Source organism: Pavona decussata, unplaced genomic scaffold, assembly GCF_977016875.1.
Source record: "Pavona decussata unplaced genomic scaffold, jaPavDecu1.1 SCAFFOLD_254, whole genome shotgun sequence".
Classification (NCBI taxonomy): domain Eukaryota; kingdom Metazoa; phylum Cnidaria; class Anthozoa; order Scleractinia; family Agariciidae; genus Pavona; species Pavona decussata.
The window spans coordinates 4,049,153-4,066,725 of record NW_028145657.1 but is presented as its reverse complement, the minus strand read 5'-3'; the positions used below and the strand labels follow the sequence as shown (position 1 = coordinate 4,066,725).

The 17,573-nt window shown below is 37.9% G+C and overlaps 1 protein-coding gene across 3 annotated transcripts; it reads right to left on the bottom strand.

Annotated features, from left to right (window-relative positions):
- Positions 1 to 434: 434 nt before the first annotated feature.
- Positions 435 to 11,797, bottom strand: LOC146456678 (uncharacterized). 3 transcript variants are annotated; one of them, XM_085092666.1, is made up of 3 exons: positions 11,252 to 11,797; positions 2,488 to 2,559; positions 435 to 1,315 (listed from the first exon to the last, which is right to left on the bottom strand). In XM_085092666.1, the coding sequence occupies exons 2-3, from the start codon at positions 2,557 to 2,559 to the stop codon at positions 605 to 607; spliced, it is 783 nt and encodes a 260-aa protein (XP_084948792.1). In that variant the 5' UTR covers positions 11,252 to 11,797; the 3' UTR covers positions 435 to 604. The 3 variants fall into 3 exon arrangements, with proteins under 3 accessions (XP_084948792.1, XP_084948791.1, XP_084948793.1); XM_085092665.1 differs by lacking the exon at positions 11,252 to 11,797 and adding an exon at positions 7,133 to 7,165; XM_085092667.1 differs by lacking the exon at positions 11,252 to 11,797 and adding an exon at positions 4,919 to 4,991.
- Positions 11,798 to 17,573: the final 5,776 nt, after the last annotated feature.

Genomic DNA, 17,573 nt, shown 5'->3' with positions numbered 1-17,573 from the left:
CCCAACACCGAACAATAGAGAAACCGAAGAAAACCAATGATAAAATAATATAAGTGTGAGTTTCTAAATTGTTCGTATTTCTATTGTTTACTGATAAGTGTGGCATCACACTATCAGAAAGCTAGTTGTTTTTCATCGCGCAGTCACCAGAGGAATAGATTAGCATGTCCTGGAAAAAATGAAAATTGGTTTGTTTTTTTTTCTGTATTGTATTGGAATAACTCGATATCAATGTCGAATATCGTTCCTTGTTTCCATTTCCTGGAGCAAGAGAGAATGGGAGAGAGAGACAGGCTGACTGAGAACCCTGGAAACGAGCTTGACTCACTGGATGTAAAACGTACGGATATTCAATGGATTCAATACACATTTTTCAGCCAATAAAAGAGCGAAAAGGCTTTAAGCCCTTCAGAAAAAATGCAGATAGCTACAAATCAGTGTTTGAAGCTTGTTTATTACCCTTGTTTTGACTGATTTACACCATATCTTTCGGACTTGGAGTATTTAAACTTTTTACTATTTTAATTGTAAACTTGAGAATCAAGAAGTTTTTCCCTTCACAAGAAGTCACCAGTCCGCTTAGGTGTGTTAAGTCGATTAACCTTTAGCGAATTCCAATGGCGGTGGCTTGGTAACCGTCGTTCCAGCGGTCGCTGGAAGTGTAGGTGCCACAGCCTCCAAAGTGCACCTCGGTCAGGAAGAAGAATTTGTTTGGCATCATGTGATCACGATAGATGGGAATGGCCTTAGAACGCCAGTCTACTGCGACACCAGAACTTTCGTAAACCAGGTTATTATTAAAATATGGGCTTGGGGTTTGATGGTTGTGGTTGGGCAGAAGCGCAAAGTAGCTGTTTCCACCGCTGCCGCAATTTCTGTATTGGACAGTTTGACCGTTGGATTTGAAGCCTTGGATGAGTTGATCCTTATTGGACTGTGCCGCCGGAATAATACCAAGGAGGATGTAATCTCTCATGAACTGATTGAACGGCGGAGTGTATGAAGAATAACTGTTGACCAACACTCCAAAATCAGTGTTGGCGAAGGATGGATGAGGCTGGATCAGAGTGTAAAACTCGCTCAGATCAGCTTTCTGCAACTTCAAAAGGACATTTTTCTTGTCAAAGAAGAGAGCGTTGACAATGTCCTGGGCGTCTGATCTTGTCGTGAGGCTGCGGGGAAGGAAGGTGAAGCCACCGCCATTGATTGCCATCTCACAGTACACCTCAATGGGATCAGCATTCTGCAATGGTTTGATCGTGTAGAGACCACTCACTGCTCCCAGCTCTTTCAATTGACCACAGCTATAGCGAAACTGAATAAAATCAAATTACAATTGTTTAAAACAATTTATATTTCTCGGGTCGTGTCTTAAGTCATGCTAGTTAAGAAAGTGTAGCTGGCTACTTCCTTTGTGCAGTTTATGTCACGGAGGCTACGGAGGTACGGCGGTTATAGAAAGGGTATAGTCTCCAGTTGGTATAATGTATACTGCAGAGATGCGAAAATGTGAAATAGAAGGTACAGAAAGGGTAGTAGGGGTAAAAAGGTAGACCAATAACAAAATTATATGGATTGAGGTGTGGTGGTATCGGTAGTATTGATGGTAAGACAAAGAAGAATGAGGGTGGTGGTGGTGTTGGTGGCTGTGATGGATAAAAAGATAAACTGAATAACAAAGTAAATCTATTCATTCCCTGGATTTTCGAGAGAAAAACTGGAAAACATGCCTTTCAGCAGCGAATAGTATTTTCTGCTGGAGCACGAGATCATTCATGGCAAATCATTTAAAAAGAGTTTTGCGGTATAGATAGTTGATGTTTCTTTCAGTTATGATCTACGTAGCTCAACAAAATTTTATTCAAAACTTTGAGGATTTGGAGCAAGAAAAAGGGCGCCGAGCCCGAGCATCGAACCCAAGCCACATTAGTGGGAGGGAAGGACTCTCACACTACGCCGCAGTGATACTCGCGTCCAGGCTAACACTATCACTCACTGTATTTCCCTGATGGTTTACGATGCTATGGAGTGATCGTACAACTCTAGGTGCACGTAGACATCGGTTCTTTTTTCCCAGAAAGTGTATTATTTAGTACTCGTGATTGGCTTGATACGCTAGTCTCAAGCTGATACCACACTACATAAGATTGGAAAAGCCGCCGCGGAACAGTTTCCTTTTCCGTTGTATTTTGAGCCGGGAGGCAAAAAAGACTAAGCTCTGACTCGTAACGACGCCTATTGAGGATACATTAGGGTAACTAAAAGACCAGAACACTTTAGCCCATGATCTTGCCTCAATATTCACCAGCGATCAAATTGGTAATTCATAGATAGTATAATTCGTTCACCATCTTGGCAGACTATGAAACATCGGTACAAGCCTGGTAGTCTTTTTTTCTCCCTGGATCAAATACTGAAAATTCAAGAAAGTATTGATTTGACAGCCTTGCTTCCTCAGTTTGCGAACGGGATCCATGTCTAGCTCACCTCGGTGGAGCTTGTATAGCTATTTAGCAGAATGGTCCCGCACAAGATGACATTTATGATCCAGGAATTCATCTATAAATCAAAGAGAAAAACAAAATGATTCTCATAAAATAAGCTGGAAGCAAACGTATATCGCCAAGATTGAAAACAACCTGGTAACAAGAAAAGACGAAAAGTTAATCTTGGTGCGAGCATCTGATTGGACAAAGGAAATGTTTGAGTACTCGAACGGAAGGGAATCGAATCCACGACCTTCGGTACGCCGATGGATGCACTAATCACTAAGGTACTGGAAATTCAGGCCATTTACTGAGGTCATATTTGTGTGGCTCGCATTCAGTGCATATTGCTCGAGCTCAGAGAATCAGCAATCTCGAAGGCATCGGGTAAACTACTTTACCACAATATATATCGTCTATGGAAACAAACGTGAAATTGATGCTGTTGACTATGGTGAGATATTTCTGCAAATCTCTTATAAGGGATCTCTTTCCATCATTGTATCAATTCCTATTCCGGGATAGGGTCAATGGAACGCACCCATTAAACGTTTTTTTTTTTTTTTTTTACTGAATCCAAGGGTAAAAACATGGTCCAAAGCCTCCCGAGGCAACTCTCCAACGGCTTCCAACCCCTAAGCCTCAGATCTGTTGGAACCCGACTTGGTCAGTTATTTTTCTCTCCTTGGTGAATTTTAGCCCTCCCCGTTCCTGGATTATGGTATTTTTTGAACACATTTCTGTATAATTAAGTTTCCCTGGTGAAGTGAGGTTTCAAACGAAAAAGGATTAGTGTGAATATGGCTTCATGCTGTATGATTCAACTTTGTAACTTTACTGAGCTGGATGGGAAGCCGTGAAAACGATGTTTTTGGAGGAAAACCGATTATATTGATTTTAGTTTTTAACGTAGTAAAGTTTACTCAGCGGGGTGAATAGTAATTAGTGACATGCTTCAGAAATTGGAATATAGTAAACGCAGCTAAAACCCAGTGAAAATTAACGCCATCGATTTTCTTAATTGCTTTGCAGGGACAATTCAAAGTATTTTTGACAAATAAATTCATTCTGTAACTTTTTTTTCAGTCTTTTTTTTTCGCAACTGCTTAAGTTGCGTAGTAACTGCGAGGATCTTTCTTCTATTTGATCTTTCATCCGCACTTCAAAATATATCTTTCTTATATTTACATTTATTTATTCATTCTTCACGGGTATATTACGAACTCACAATATGACCAGCTCCCAGTTGGCTTGATAGAGCACTGCACCGACATCGCCGAGGTCATGGGTTGGAATCCCGTTAAAGCCCGATTATTTTTTAGCCTTTCTTTTTGCAACTGGTTAATTTGCGTAATAACTGCGAGGATCTTTCTTCTATTTGAAAGTTTACTCAGCTGGGTGAATAGTAATTAGTGACATGCTTCAGAAAGTTGGAATATTAAGTGCACGCAACTAAAAACCCAGTGAAAATTTAGAAAATTTACGCCATCGACCTTCTTAATTGCTTTGCAGGGACAATTCAAAGTATTTTAAAAGCAAATAACTTAGATCAGCTTTATTCTTCTCCATACATTAACTTAAAACATAAACGGATCTAGAGCAGACCAGAGGTGGACAAAAGTATTTTTTTACAAAGATCAGTTATCATCTCTTATTGGAGAAAATTCAGATCCCCACGAAATAAATGTGCTTTCAAAAAAGAATAAGATATGGTTAATTTAAGTCGCTTTCTTTTCCTCTATAGCCAGGGTAACCAACCTTAACTAATTTTCCGCATCTACCATTCCGAATAATTTTGGGTAGCTACAGGTAATTCGCATTTCAACCTTTGAATAAATCCTTTAGGATACTTTTGGTTGACATTTGCCATCACAGAACTTTGCAAAACTTAATTTGTCTTTCTGAGCATTCGTTTGAGCCATTTGGGAGCAAATGGCTTTGGAGTCATCACGTCGTCTTCGATCATAGAATTCGAGATCTCTGCGCTTGGCGTCAGTTTGCCGGAAATTAAGGTTTCTTGCCATTTTCTTCAATTTTCTTAGTTTTAAACAAAAACTCCCCTCCATTCTCGTTGATTAAAGTCGCGCTAATTTCACATACCTTAATTAACACAGTGCAAGCCGTGTCAATTTTTTTAACGAGGGAAACATTGAAAACCCAACGATAATTTACAGTAGAAAACGGAGAAAACAGTCCCCAAAATACGGAAACATAACCGCAATAGTTTTTCGTTCAGAGTTTGTATAGACTCAGAACAACTAAGGAGATGATACCTTGGCCGGTTTTCACTCTACAGTTTAGATCGACTTTTTTCATTATCCTTCTCCTTACACTAAGTAAGAAAAGGTCCATAATCAAAGGCTAACTTTTAACTAATATGAAAATTCAAACCCACAGTGACACTGATTAAATAACAGTCGGAACTGAGATACCTCGATTCTGTTGCTTTGGGATTCAACTCTGCCGTAACTCTACCCAGCTTGTTGAGAAGGCTGAAATGGTATCAGTTAAGGGAATACCGATTGTATGAATGATATTTTAAACGTCATAAAGTTTACTTAGCTGTGTGAATAAAGATTAATGAAATCGATTTGATTAAAACTGGAATAGGGTGCAAATTATAACAAATTTTGTACTCCAGTTATTCCAAAAACCTCTTATGAGGGATTTTTTGCCATCATTGTATGTATTCTTATTCCGGCGCAGGGTCAATCGAACGCACCCATTAAATGTTTTTTTTTTGTCTGAATCCAAGGGTAAAAACATGGTCCGAAGCTCCCCGAGGCAACTCTCCAACGGGTTCCAAGCCCTAAGCTTCAGATCTGTTGGAACCGGCCCGACTTGGTCAGTTATTTTTCCCTCCTTGGTAAATTTTAGCCCTCCACGGTCCTGGATTATGGTAGTTTTTCGAAAACATTTTTTTCATAATTAAGTTTCTCTGGTAAGGAGAGGCTTTCAAAAGAAAAAGGATTAGTGTGAATATGGCTTCATGCTGTATAATTCAACTTTATAACTTTACCGAGCTGGATGGGAAGCCTTGAAAACGATGTTTTTAAAGGAAAACCGATTATATTGATTTTAGTTTTTTAACGTAGTAACGTTTACTCAGCGGGGTGAATAGTAATTAGTGACATGCTTCAGAAATTGGAATATAGTGTACGCAAATAAAACCCAGTGAAAATTTACGCCATCGACCTTCTTAATTGCTTTGCAGGGACAATTCAAAGTATTTTTGGACAAATAAATTCTGTAACTTTTTTTTCAGTCTTTTTTTTTCGCAACTGCTTAAGTTGCGTAGTAACTGTGAGGATCTTTCTTCTATTTGATCTTTCATCCGCAGTTCAAAATATATCTTTCATATATTTACATTTATTTATTCATTCTTCACGGGTATATTACGAACTCACAATATGACCAGCTCCCAGTTGGCTTGATAGAGCACTGCACCGACATCGCCGAGGTCATGGGTTGGAATCCCGTTAAAGCCCGATTATTTTTTAGCCTTTCTTTTTGCAACTGGTTAATTTGACTGCGAGGATCTTTCTTCTATTTGAAAGTTTACTCAGCTGCATGGGTGAATAGTAATTAGTGACATACTTCAGAAAGTTGGAATATTAAGTGCACGCAACTAAAAACCCAGTGAAAATTTAGAAAATTTACGCCATCGACCTTCTTAATTGCATTGCAGGGACAATTCAAACTATTTTAAAAGCAAATAACTTAGATCAGCTTTATTCTTCTCCATACATTAGCTTAAAACACATAAACGGATCCAGAGGTGGACAAAAATATTTTTTTACAAAGATCAGTTATCATCTCTTATTGGAGAAAATTCAGATCCCCACGAAATAAATGTGATTTCAAAAAAAGATTAGGATATGGTTAATTTAAGTCACTTTCCTTTCCTCTATAGCTAGGGTTAGTTTAATAACCAACCTTAACTAATTTTCCACATTTACCATTCCTATTAATTTTGGGTAGCTACAGGTAATTCATATTTCAACCTTTGAATAAATCGTTTAGGATACTTTTGGTTGACATTTGCTATAACAGAACTTTGCAAAACTTTGTCGCTTTCTGAGCATTCGTTTGAGCCATTTGGGAGGAGATGGTGTTGGAGTCATCACGTCGTCTTCGATCATAGAATTCGAGATCTGTGCGCTTGGCGTCAGTTTGCGGGAAATTAAGGTTTCTTGCCATTTTCATCAATTTTCTTAGTTTTAAACTAAAATTCCTTTCCATTCTCGTTGATTTAAGTCGCGTTAATCTCACAAACCTTAATTAACACAGTGCAAGCCGTGTCAATTTTTTCAACGAGGTAAACATTAAAAACCCAATGATAATTTACAGTCGAAAACGGAGAAAATATTCCCCAAAATACGGAAACATAACCGCAATAGTTTTTCGTTCAGAGTGTCGTTCAGAGTTTGTATAGGCATAGAACAACTGAGGAGATTATACCTTAGCCGGTTTTTGCTCTACAGGGACAAATCGATGTACATATTTTGAAAGAAAGTACTTTAGATCGACTTTTTTTCTTTCTCCTACACTAAATAAGAAGTCCATTATTGAAGGCTAACTTTTAACTGATATGAAAAATTAAACCAACACTGACACTGATTAAATAACAGTCGGAACTGAGATACCTCGATTCCGTTGCTTTTGGATTCAACTCTGCCGTAACTCTACCCAGCTTGTCGAGAAGACTGAAATGGTATCAGCTAAAGGAATACCGATTGTATGAATGATATTTTAAACGTCATAAAGTTTACTTACCTGTGTGATTAATGATTAATGAAATCGATTTCATTTAAACTTTAACATGCAGGGTACAAATTATAACAAAATCGATCTCAAAAGAGCGATTTTTGTACTCCAGTTATTCCAAAAAACCTCTTGTAAGCGATTTCTTGCCATCATTGTGTGTATTCGTATTCCGGGATAGGGTCAATCGAACGCACCCATGAAATGTATTTTTTTTTTGTCTGAATCCAAGGGTAAAAACATGGTCCGAAGCCCCCCGAGGCAACTCTCCAACGGGTTCCAATCACTATAAAGCTTCAGATCTGTTGGTCAGTTATTTTTCCCTCCTGTGTGAATTTTAGCCCTCCCAGGTCCTAGATTATGGTAGTTTTTCAAAAACATTTCTATATAATTAAGTTTCCCTGGTGAGGTGGGGTTTTCAAACGAAAAAGGATAACTGTGAATATGGCTTCATGCTGTATGATTCAACTTTGTAACTTTACCGAGCTTGGTGGGAAGCCGTGAAAACGATATCTTTAGGAAAACCGATAATATTAATTGTATTTTTTAACGTAATAAAGTTTACTCAGCGGGGTGAATAGAAATTAGTGACATGCTTCAGAAATTGAAATATTGTGCACGCAACTAAACACCCAGTGAAAATTTAGAAATTTACGCCATCGACTTTCTTAATTGCCTTGCTGGGACAATTCAAACTATTTTAAAAACAAATAACTTAGATCAGCTTTATTCTTCTCCATACATTAACTTAAAACATACACGGATCCAGCGGTGGACAAAAGTACTTTGTTACAAAGATCAGTTATCATCTCTTATTGGAGAAAATTCAGATTCCCATAAAATAAATGTGAATTCAAAAAAGATTAGGATATGGTTAATTTAAGTCGCTTTCTTTTCCTCTATAGCTAGGGTTAGTTTAATAACCAACCTTAACTAATTTTCTGCATCTCCCATTCCAACTAATTTTGAGTAACTACAGGCAATTTATATTTTAACCTTTGAATAAATCGTTTAGGATACTTTTGGTTGACATTAGCTATCACAGAACTTTGCAAAACGTTGTCTTTCTGAGCATTCGTTTCAGCCATTTGGGAGGAAATGGCTTTGGAGTCATCACGTCGTCTTCGATCGTAGAATTCGAGATCTCTGCGCTTGGCGTCAGTTTGCGGGAAATTGAGGCTTCTTGTCGTTTCCTTCAATTTTCTTAGTTTTAATCTAAAATTTCCCTTTATTTTCGTTGATTAAAGTCGCGTTAATTTCATATATACCTTAATTAACACAGTGCAAGCCAGGTCCACCTTTTTAACGAGGTAAAATTAAAAACCCAATGATAATTTACAGTAGAAAATGGAGACAACCTTTCCCATTATACGGAAATTTAACAGCAATAATATTCGTTCAGAGTTTGTATAGACTCAGAACAAGGAGATGATACCTTGGCCGGTTTTTACTCTACAGGGACAAATCAATGTATTTTGAAAAAAAAGTACTTTAGATCGACTTTTATAATTATCCTTCTCCTTACACTACGTAAGAAGAGGTCCATAATTTGAAGGCTAACTTTTAACTGATATGAAAAATTAAACCAACACTGACACTGATTAAATAACAGTCGGAACTGAGATACCTCTGATTCCGTTGCTTTAGGATTCAACTCTGCGGTAACTCTTCCCAGCTGGTTGAGAAGACAGAAATTGTATCTTTAAAGGAATACCGCCGATTTTACGAATGATATTTTGAACGTCATTAAGTTTACTTAGCTGTGTGAATAAAGATTAATGAAATCGATTTAATTAAAGCTTCAATAGGGTGCAAAGTATAACAAAATCGTTCATAAAAGAGTGAGTTTTATCTTTTTTTTTTTCTTTCTCTTTACTCGTACTTTGTACATATTTGGTCTTTTATATTTTTTCTCTCTTTTATTAGTTGTAATTATTGTAAACTAGTAACGCAGGTCCACATAAGCCAACGGCTGTCAGTCTTTTTCAACCTGCGAGATCAAATATTTAAAAGTATGTATGTATGTATGTATGTTTTATGTAGTTTTTTCGAAAACATTTCTGTATAATTACGTTTCCCTGGTGACGTAAGGTTTTCAAACGAAAAAGGATAAGTGTGAATATGGATTCATGCTGTATGATTCAACTTTGTAACTTTATCGAGCTGGATGGGAAGCCGTGAAAACGAAATCTTTAACGGGAAACCAATTATATTGATTGTATTTTTTAACGAAATAAAGTTTACTCAGCGGGGTGAATAGCAATTAGTCATGCTTCAGAAATTGGAATATAGTGTACGCAAGCTTACGCAACTAAGACCCAGTGAAATTTTCGAAAATTTACGCCATCGACCTTTTTAATTGCATGGACAATTCAAAGTATTTTTGGACATATACATTCTGGAATTTTTTTCTGGCGAGCTTTTCTCTCGTAACTACTTAAGTTGCGTAGTTACTGCGAGGATCTTTCCTCTATTCGATCTTTCATCCGCAGTTCAAAATATTTAATTCATATATTTACTTTTATTTATTCATCCTTAACTGGTATATTACGAACTTACAATATAACCAGAGCACTACACTGACATCGCAGAGGTCATGGGTTTGAATTCCGTTCAAGCCTGAATTTTTTTTTTTCAGGCCTTCTTTTTGGAACTGCTTAAGTGGCGTAGTAATTGCGAGGGTCTTTCTCCTATTTGATCTTTTATTCGCAGTTCAAAATATATGTTTCATCCATTTGCATTTATTTATTCATCCTTCACGGGTATATCACGAACTCACAATATGACTAGCTCCCAGTTGGCTTGATAGCTCAGTTGGTAGAACACTGCACCGGCATCGCAGAGGTCATGGGTTTGAATCCCGTTCAAGCCTGAATTTTTTTAGGCTTTCTTTCGAAACTGCTTAAGTTGCGTAGTAACTGCAAAGATCTTTCTTCTATTTGAAACTTTACTTAGGTGGGTTAATAATAGGTGACATGCTTCAGAAATTGAAATATAGTGCACTCAACTAAGAACCCAGTGACAATTTCGAAAATTTACGCTATCAACTTTCTTAATTGCTTTGCAGGGACAATTCAAAGAATTTTAAAAGCAATTAACTTAGATAAGCTTTATTGTTTTCTTTACATTAACTTAAAACATAAACGGATCCAGAGGCGGACAAAAATATTTGTTTAAAAATATCAGTTATCATTTCTTATTGGAGAAAATTCAGATCCCCCACAAAATACATGTTGATTTAAAAATAATTAGGATATAATTAATTTTAGTCACTTTTTTTCCCTCTATAGCTAGAGGTTAATTTAGCAAGCAACCTCAAACAATTTTCCGCATCTCCCCTTCCTATTAATTTTGGGTAGCTACAGGCAATTCATATTTCAACTTTTTAGTAAATCGTTTAGGATACTTTTGGTTGACATTTGCTATCATAGAACTTTGCAAAACTTTGTCTTTCTCAGCATTCGTTTCAGCTATCTGCTGTTGGGAGGAAATGGCTTTGGAGTCATCACGTCGTCTTCGATAATAGAATTCGAGATCTCTGCGCTTGGTGTCAGTTTACGGGAAATTAAGGCTTCTTGCCGTTTGCTTCAGTTTTCTCAGTTTTAATCTAAAATTTCCCTTTATTCTCGTTGATTAAAGTCGCGTTAATTTCACATACCTTGATTAACACAGTGCAAGCCAGGTCAAATTTTTAACGAGGTAAACATTAAAAACCCTATTATAATGTACAGTAGAAAACCTAGAAAGCATTAAATATTACGCAATAGTATTCGTTCAGAGTTTGCATAGATTAACAAGTCGACGATACCTTTGCCGGTTTTTACACTACAGGGACAAATCGACGTATTTTGAAAGAAAGTACTATAGATCGACTTTATTAATTATCCTTCGCCTTTCACTAATTATGAAGAGGTCAATAATTGAAGACTAATTTTTAACTGATATGAAAAATTTAAAAAATCCCAGTGACACTGATTAAATAACAGTCGCGACTGAGATACCTCGATTCCGTTGCTTTGGGATTCAACTCTGCCGTAACTCTACCCAACGCTGGTTGAGAAGACTGAAATGATACCTTTAAAGGAATACCGATTGTAGGAATGATATTTTTGAATGTCATAAATGTAAAGTTTACTTAGCTATGTGAATAACGATTAATGAAATCGATTTAATTAAAACTGAAATATATAGGGTGCACGGAATGATAAAAGGTACGAGTTGTGTACGCATTGGTGCTGGGTTTGACGTTTTTAGAACTCTCCTGTTCGTTTTCATGAGCGCTTTTCGGATCTTCGCTCGGTGAGACTAGAATTGTTGGTAAGTGTAACAGACGCCATCTTTTTTGGGAAGGTGGCATGCTTTAGATCGACAGTTGTCATCGAAAAAACAGTCAACCGATTTACTAAGTGGGATTAAAATCTTTCGAGAAGCAATGTATTCAAACGATAGCAAACAAGCCGTTGTATTTTTCTTGATCATGCACTTGCTTTGTGATGGTAAGGTGGAATTGAGTTACTGAATTGTTTCACTCCAGGGAAGTGGTCAGAACTCAGTTATCAGTCGAACAGGACCCACCAAACCACAATGCAAAATCAAGGAGGTCTCTGCCTGCACCCTCCCTTCCCCCTTCACCCCCACTCCTCCTCAACTTCAAAAGATGGTGTCTTTTTTTGCAGAGCCACCCCTCTATCCAGCAATTAACAATGACAATGAGATGCAAAATCTCACTTTTCTAGTTCATTTAACAAGGCTGACTCTTGCTACTTGAATATTTGTGTGTCAAATCAAATTTTAAAGCCAATTACCTTTGTCGGTAATAATCACGAGACAGGTGATGTCCCCCATAACACCTCTACCCTAGACAAGGTGGGTCTTGTTCGATCAAACTTATTATCACCAGTTCCCTCAATTCAACTCATGTGAATTATGTCCTATAACTGCCAATACACGTTCCACAGTGTTAGTAGTCAACTATCATACAATCAAAAGCTTTGTATTAAAGTTTTTATTAATTTGTCTTGAGAGACATACAAAGTGCATTAACTTTGAATCCGGTAATAATTAGGGGTTACAAAATTCTTTTTTATGTGAAAGTTATTAGTCAGTGGCAAATGTATCACTGAGTTGGGCACAATTGATTCATTATAAAAACTACAAACAATGGGGACCGGCTTGATTATCCTAAAACGTACTGAAAGCTAAATTCTATAACAAAGCATTCTCAGTTGCATACAACGTTAAAAGTAAAATACAGCAAGTTCAGTTAGCGGATTCCAATGACGGTGGCGTGATAGCCTCGGTCCAGCGGTCGCTGGAAGTGTAGGTGCCACAGCCCCCAAAATGCAGCTCGGTCAGGAAGAAGAATTCGTTTGGCATCATGCGATCAGGATTGGTGATAGGTTTGGCCTTCGAACGCCAAGCTACTGCGACACCAGATGGGCTTGGATTGGAAAGCAAAGAAGCTGTTGGGATTGTTGTCGCAATTCGTAAACTGGATTGTGTGTTAGTTGGATTTCAAGCCTTGAATGCCACTATATGCAGCTGATTTAGGAATGAACCCAAGGAAGATGTAATCATTCATGAAGTCGTTTAGTGGTGTAGTGTACCCAGAGAAGCTCTTCACGCTCTTCACCAATACTCGAAAATCAGTGTTGGCGAAAGATGGGTGAGGCTGGATCAGGGCGAACTTTGGCTCCGTGGCTGAGTGAGAGGTACCCTGTTCCCTTGCTTCCGAGATCTTCTTCTTCCACGTTTTACGTGTGTTTTTGACTCATCAGATGGGCTGAACTAAACGCTGCTGAAATTTATTACCTAGATCTGTCCATTAGAATGTTACTTTTTCTGATAAGCGCTTTTTCTGAGTTTTGGCTAGAGGTCTTTAATAATTCTCGCCGTTTTCACGGCAGCCAGTTGACAACATTTGATATCAATGTAAAAAACTATTTGTTGGCTTCGAGCTCGAAGGCTGTCAGGAGAGTCAGGAACTGTAGTAAGAGAACATTGTGCGGCAAATTTTTATGAATTTATGCATTGAAATAAATCGTTTTGTGGTCAAATGGCCTTGATTATCGAGGAAAATTCATCAGCCAATTCATTTACTGCAGTGGGACACGTTTCAATGCCTCTAAAATAGCCAAGATGCAGATAAGCTATGTTTTAGCTTGGCCAGAACTTAACGATACTGGGTCACCCGACCTCCATGTAAACAGCCCCCAAGGTGTCGGGATTCGGCTTTCTGCCAAATTGAGCAGGAAAAACTACGAAAACGGAATAACTTTTATAACTATCATGAAAACAATATTTAAAACAGCGCAACAAAGATTGCTGCTGCTGCTGTTGTTATTGTGATCTTTATTTGTGATGTGTTACCGTGAATAACGTTACAGTGCAGGATGTTAGTGTGTCGAGTGTGTTAAATTTTTTTTCCGCGATCCTTCGTGACAACCTGACAGAAACAAAAAAAATAGACACGAAGGAGTGCATGTGGTTTCAGCTACCATAATAAAAAGTCTGATTTCCTGTGTTCGAGTGACCCTGGAAAACGGGGTTGAACGAGTTTTGAGCACGTTCCAAAAGTCCGCAGCTTCTTTGATGGAATCGTGTGACCACGTGATAACCAAGAAACATTCGAAATAGTCGTCGATTTTGGTCGATAATATCGATCGCGAATCTCGAACTACGAAGATACTCCGAAGCAACTTTCGGGCCAAAAGCGGATGAAGTTCGGCATTCTATTGGTACACGCACTCACTCACTCTTGCATCCCGATAAACTGTTACAGGACCAGGATTTAATTCAACATCTCCAGACTGAGTTAAAAATAAGTTCTGGTTTCTAGAGGATGAGTTAAATCCCCATACAACTGACGCCACCAACATATAAAGGTCTACTACAATCGGCAATTTAATACAAAATTAAGGTCACTAAAAGATACATCTTCGGGTCAAAATAGGGTGAAGTTCGGCATTCTATTGTTACACTCACCTCAATTACGTACATGATGACAAAGTAGGTATCAGCTTCTAAAGTTGAGCAATTGAACATAGAATTTTTCTTTAGATCGAACATTAGAGAAGTGCTCGCTTTCAGCTCGACTTTCCGACACTATTTGTTTGTGTCTCAGTGTGATCACGTGAGCCCTAAAATGTTGTCCACCTAGCCTCTGAACAGGCTCCCAAGTAGGATATGGAACGAAGACAAAAAATGGAGCTCAGGGAGGGGCTCCCCTACAGCGCTCCGCTCGTCCGGCTCGCCGATTTATTTTCGCCCTACACCCCACTTGGGAGCCAGTTCACAGGCTGTGTACCCGTGTGGAATTGAGACCATTCCGGAGAGGACCAATTTGGTGGGCCAGTGTCTCTGTGTTTACTCCCTAAGAGTGAGATGCACATTATAAGTTAAAATAGTATTACGCATTTTCCTTTTATTTTTTTACTGTTCTCATCAGTTTGCGTTGAAACAGATTATTTTGTTCCGATTTTGAGGTTCATATGTATACCTTCCAACTTTTACTAACTCTTTACTATATCCGAAGATTTCCGAAGATGTTCCGAATAATTCTGAAGTTCTCAAGAGAATGATTATGCTCAATACGGACCTTCACAATGTCATTTACTCCATTTGCATGGACTTTTCAGTCTCGTATTAGTTTGCAGTTTACAAATTATTGGAAAGTGTGTCAGTTAAGGCTGTAATAGCTTACATTTTTCAACCAGGCGTGAGAAATTGGTCCGTGAGCGTGATTCTTCTGGCAACATTATGCTGTGAAGGAAAAGAACTTGCTTTAGTGAAGCTAGGAGTCTGAATTTGGTTAGTAATCTCGTTCCCAGGCCTCAAGGCGGTTATCGAAGCAACCGAGCTTGTCTATGGGTTGTTTGAGTGAGTCACGCACCATCGTGAGTGATCCACCAAAGAGACCATAAAGCGGCTCTTTGATCCCATCCCTCGGGGCTCTTGGAAGGTTTCTGCGATACAAATGAGCTTAAATTGACTCAGTCTGCTATTCTATCAAACTGGCACATAATTCCAGAGTGCAGAAATTACTTCCCACTTCTATAATAATAAATAGATATATTTTTTTATTATTCTTCGATAAACTTCCATCCGCCATATGTCTTCTATCTTCCCTAGACGAACGGAGGTCAATGTAATAAAACATGTACACTCGTAATTTGCAATCTGGGCCCTTTTTTTCCGTGCGAACTCGGGAAAAACTGCAAAAATGAGTTCAAAACGAGTTCAATAATCCTGAGCTCATAATTTAAAGACTCCTACCGATGTTTGTTGAGATCATTTTCTGTCAAAGAGGAGTTTGTCCTTGAAGACAAAACAGAACCATTGCTAATGCATTCCTCAAGGTAAAGCCGCTTTCATCTGAAACCTTTATTAGAAGTTTTCAGGTCATAATTCTAGATATCGTTATCCTCCCTATTTATCGTCAAGTTAGCCAAAGTGGGTTATGCCCCAGATGATCTTTACCGGCCTTCTGTGTAGCTGGATCAGAAACGGTTGATCAACTGATTTAATAAAAGTTCCTTTACAAATCATTTTTGAAAGCATTTTGAACATTTTCGTGTATTGCATTCTTGCGACCCAGTGAGAGAAGCTTACTTTAAAAGATCTTTGGTTAGCTATAGGCAGATTAAATAAAGAATGTGATGTATATTGAATTACTTCATAGTTCTTACAAACTTCATGACATGTTGTACACGAATAGTAACCTCGAATTTAGATGGTTGGCGCAAAATACAAAACCGACGTGAATATATAGAGCCTCAAAGAGCAAAAAGAAGGGGGAGGTGTTAGGCTAAATTTTGCGAGGGAGCTTCGGTGTTTCATTGATGAATTTATTTCATAAATTATATTGTCTATGAAGGTGTTACTGGAAAACCGTTACGATTCCCCATATTCACTGAATTGAAACAAAAAATTCAAGGGATTTACAATTTAAAAAAATGTGGAAGAAATATTATTTCGGGTACATGCGTGTGTAAATACATACAGTAAGCCATAAGTGTAAAAGTTTTATTAAATTGGCTCCAGCCGATTTCTCTTTTTTTTTTTTTTTTTACGAAAACACTGACCTATTAATACCAGACCTACTAATAATTAAACAACGTTATGCTTTGTATGCTAGGAGATCTTTCACTGAATTAATTCACCTCAGCCATAAAACACCTCAACACATTGTGAGGCTTAGCTTTGTTTTTTTTTTTGTTTTTTTTTTCTTTCAGTGTTTTTCTTTTTTGTGCATTTTGTCCAGGTTTTATGTATTTTTTTAGTTGGAGTCGAATCTGTTGCTTTATATGAAATGTTTCTAGCCAACGACCCCTCTGTCTGCAACCTGCAGGCATTATTTGAGGGTATTTGCTCTTGGACGAAAGCCGACCAGGGGCTTCATTTCTTGTCGTGTTACAATCATCAGCATAAATTATTCAAAGCTAAATCTCCACCGTTTGAGAAAGGGCATTGAAGATCAATTTGATGCGAGGAATCGCTGTCGTTTTTTTTCGAAAAATACTTTTTTTTATGTATATGAAGCGAAGCCAATCTGGGATTTAATTTGTTTTCCTACTTGGCTTGGTTTCGAATTCAAGACTGGTTTATGTTAACAGTATAAATACTGTATTTATGGAAAATAACTTCTTCCTCTGAAATGTTATTTCTCAATACAAAGATGATTTCAGTGAAAGACCATGCAGAGTTCAACTCAATAGAGTGCATATTAGGCTTGATGTAAATATTTTAAAGACCTTATCCAAGTCGATATGCAACGCAGGTTTGTGTCAAACTTGTTTGAGGTCCTACACAGTCAGACGGTTTGCAGCCCGTGCTGCAAATGTTTTTAGACCATACGGTACTGTGAAATAACAAAAGAGCATACTACAAAGACTACACAGGTCACAGTAAACCCAGAGTGACACAAGTTATATAACTCCACTTACACGACATTCCGGCATTATATAGAATAAGAAAGCTAGTTTTCATTGCGCAGTCACCAAAGGAATAGATTTACAAGTCCTGGAAAAAAAATAATATTGCTTTACATTTTTCTGTATTGTAGTGGAATCACTCGATATCAATCTCGAATATCGTTCCTAGGGTCTCTCTTCTTTCCATTTCCTGGAGCAAAAGAGAATGAGAGAGAGAGAGAGAGAGAGAGAGAGAGAGAGAGAGAGAGAGAGAGAGAGAGAGAGAGAGAGAGAGAGAGAGAGAGAGAGAGAGAGAGAGAGAGGACAGAGAGAGAGAGAGAGAGAGAGAGAGAGAGAGAGAGAGAGAGAGAGAGAGAGAGAGAGAGACAGAGAGAGAGAGAGACAGAGAGAC